This window comes from Lygodium microphyllum, chromosome 16, assembly GCF_053477565.2.
Source record: "Lygodium microphyllum isolate KBCC chromosome 16, Lygodium_microphyllum_v1.1.10, whole genome shotgun sequence".
NCBI classification, from domain to species: domain Eukaryota; kingdom Viridiplantae; phylum Streptophyta; class Polypodiopsida; order Schizaeales; family Lygodiaceae; genus Lygodium; species Lygodium microphyllum.
Genome location: NC_141150.1, coordinates 88762385 through 88763825, shown reverse-complemented (window position 1 = coordinate 88763825; position 1441 = coordinate 88762385). Strand labels below are relative to the sequence as shown.

The 1441-nt window shown below is 48.6% G+C and overlaps 1 protein-coding gene across 1 annotated transcript; it reads right to left on the bottom strand.

Annotated features, from left to right (window-relative positions):
• Nucleotides 1-500: 500 nt before the first annotated feature.
• On the bottom strand, nucleotides 501-1106 carry LOC148023090 (uncharacterized). The gene has a single exon (XM_087695311.1). It carries the CDS (start codon nucleotides 1104-1106, stop codon nucleotides 501-503), a length of 606 nt encoding a protein of 201 aa, XP_087551437.1.
• Between the last annotated feature and the right edge of the window lie 335 nt (nucleotides 1107-1441).

The window sequence follows — 1441 nt, the reverse complement described above, 5'->3', positions numbered from 1 at the left end:
CATCAATACTCTAATGTTCAAGTCCTTAGGGGCTCTATTGGTGGCCCTCTAACCTAGTACCTAAGATGTATAACTAACGTGCTTAGACGTCCTTGATTCACAACCTAGCTTTTAACTGAGAAGATTACACAACAAACCAGGATACGGTGAAAGGAATCGCATATATCTGATTTGTAATGCGAGGTCTTTACAGCCATTGAACTTCAAACTTGATGGTTAAGGGCAAACGAAGGTTATCTATTTTGCAACTGAAAGCACTACACAACAAACCAAGACACTAGGGTGAAACATTTGTCTTTAGGGGCAGACTTCATTCGATTGACGGGGTATTCCCCGTCTGTGAACCCATTAAGCATAAGCTCGCATGTTGTGCAAGGCAGCCCTAGCGACTCAACGGGGACTCGAGCTCGAGAGTGCACGCCACACATACCAGTACCCGACCCAGTGAGCGGTCACCCGCCGAGGGTAAAATACAATATATACACGGTTCCATTTCGAGCTTAGGAGAGACGACGAGGAGCACGAAAGAGGAGGAATCCGGACGCTGCACCGGCGAGGACAACCAGGAAGAGGCCGGCGTTATAAGACATGATGAGGAGCATCAGGATGTAAGCTGTGGCCGCATGAAGGACGTGCAGGCAGCACCCCCAAGCACGGAGGACCCGATGCCCCGACACCACCTTCTTAACTATCGTCTTCATATTCCTGATCAGAAGCTGGCTCTTATTGATCCGGGCCTGATCCCGACCACCTTCAGCTGCAACAGCTGCCTCGATCACAACACTAGGCAGCTCCGTCGACTTCCCATGGCCGGCTGCAAATTCATCAAATTCATCCCTAGCGCTGTATATTAAGACCCTCCCTCTCAGCTCTCCCACCCCCTCATGCAGTAGCGACAGCAGGAACACGCCCACGAGCGTGAAGATATATGCAGTCAGACAGTCGATCTCCCAGTCCTGGAAGAGCAGGTGATCCATCTTGTAATCGAGAGAGAAGTAGTTTCTCATCCCGCCTTGCTGCATACTCATCGCCATACTATCATTACTGCTGGCGCTGCTGCCCATCGTCATCCCATTGCTACCCTCCCCTCCCATATCTTGCCCCATTGCGCGTGCTGCAAATCATCCGCCAAGACTTCCCTAATTTAAGAAGAGAATCCGGGCCCTCAGCTCAGTCGCAGACAAAAGGCGCTTTGGTGTCAACGCCACCAAGTTCCTTGTCCTAATAATCCACGCTCGAATTGATTAACGTTTCGTGTCCTGAGAATCCACATCCGAATTGATTAAAATTTCGTGTCCGGACTCCTAATAATTCACACCCGAATTGATTAAAGTTTCGTGCCTTAATAATTCACAACCGAATTGATTTAAAGTTTCGTGCCTTAATAATTCACACCCGAATTAGTTTGCTAAACTATCAACAATGCTCTTTAAGCATTTAG

Bases quoted from the DNA above. Each gene is read 5' to 3' on its own strand.
- LOC148023090 (XM_087695311.1), bottom strand. From the start codon at position 1,106: ATGGGGCAAGATATGGGAGGGGAGGGTAGCAATGGGATGACGATGGGC.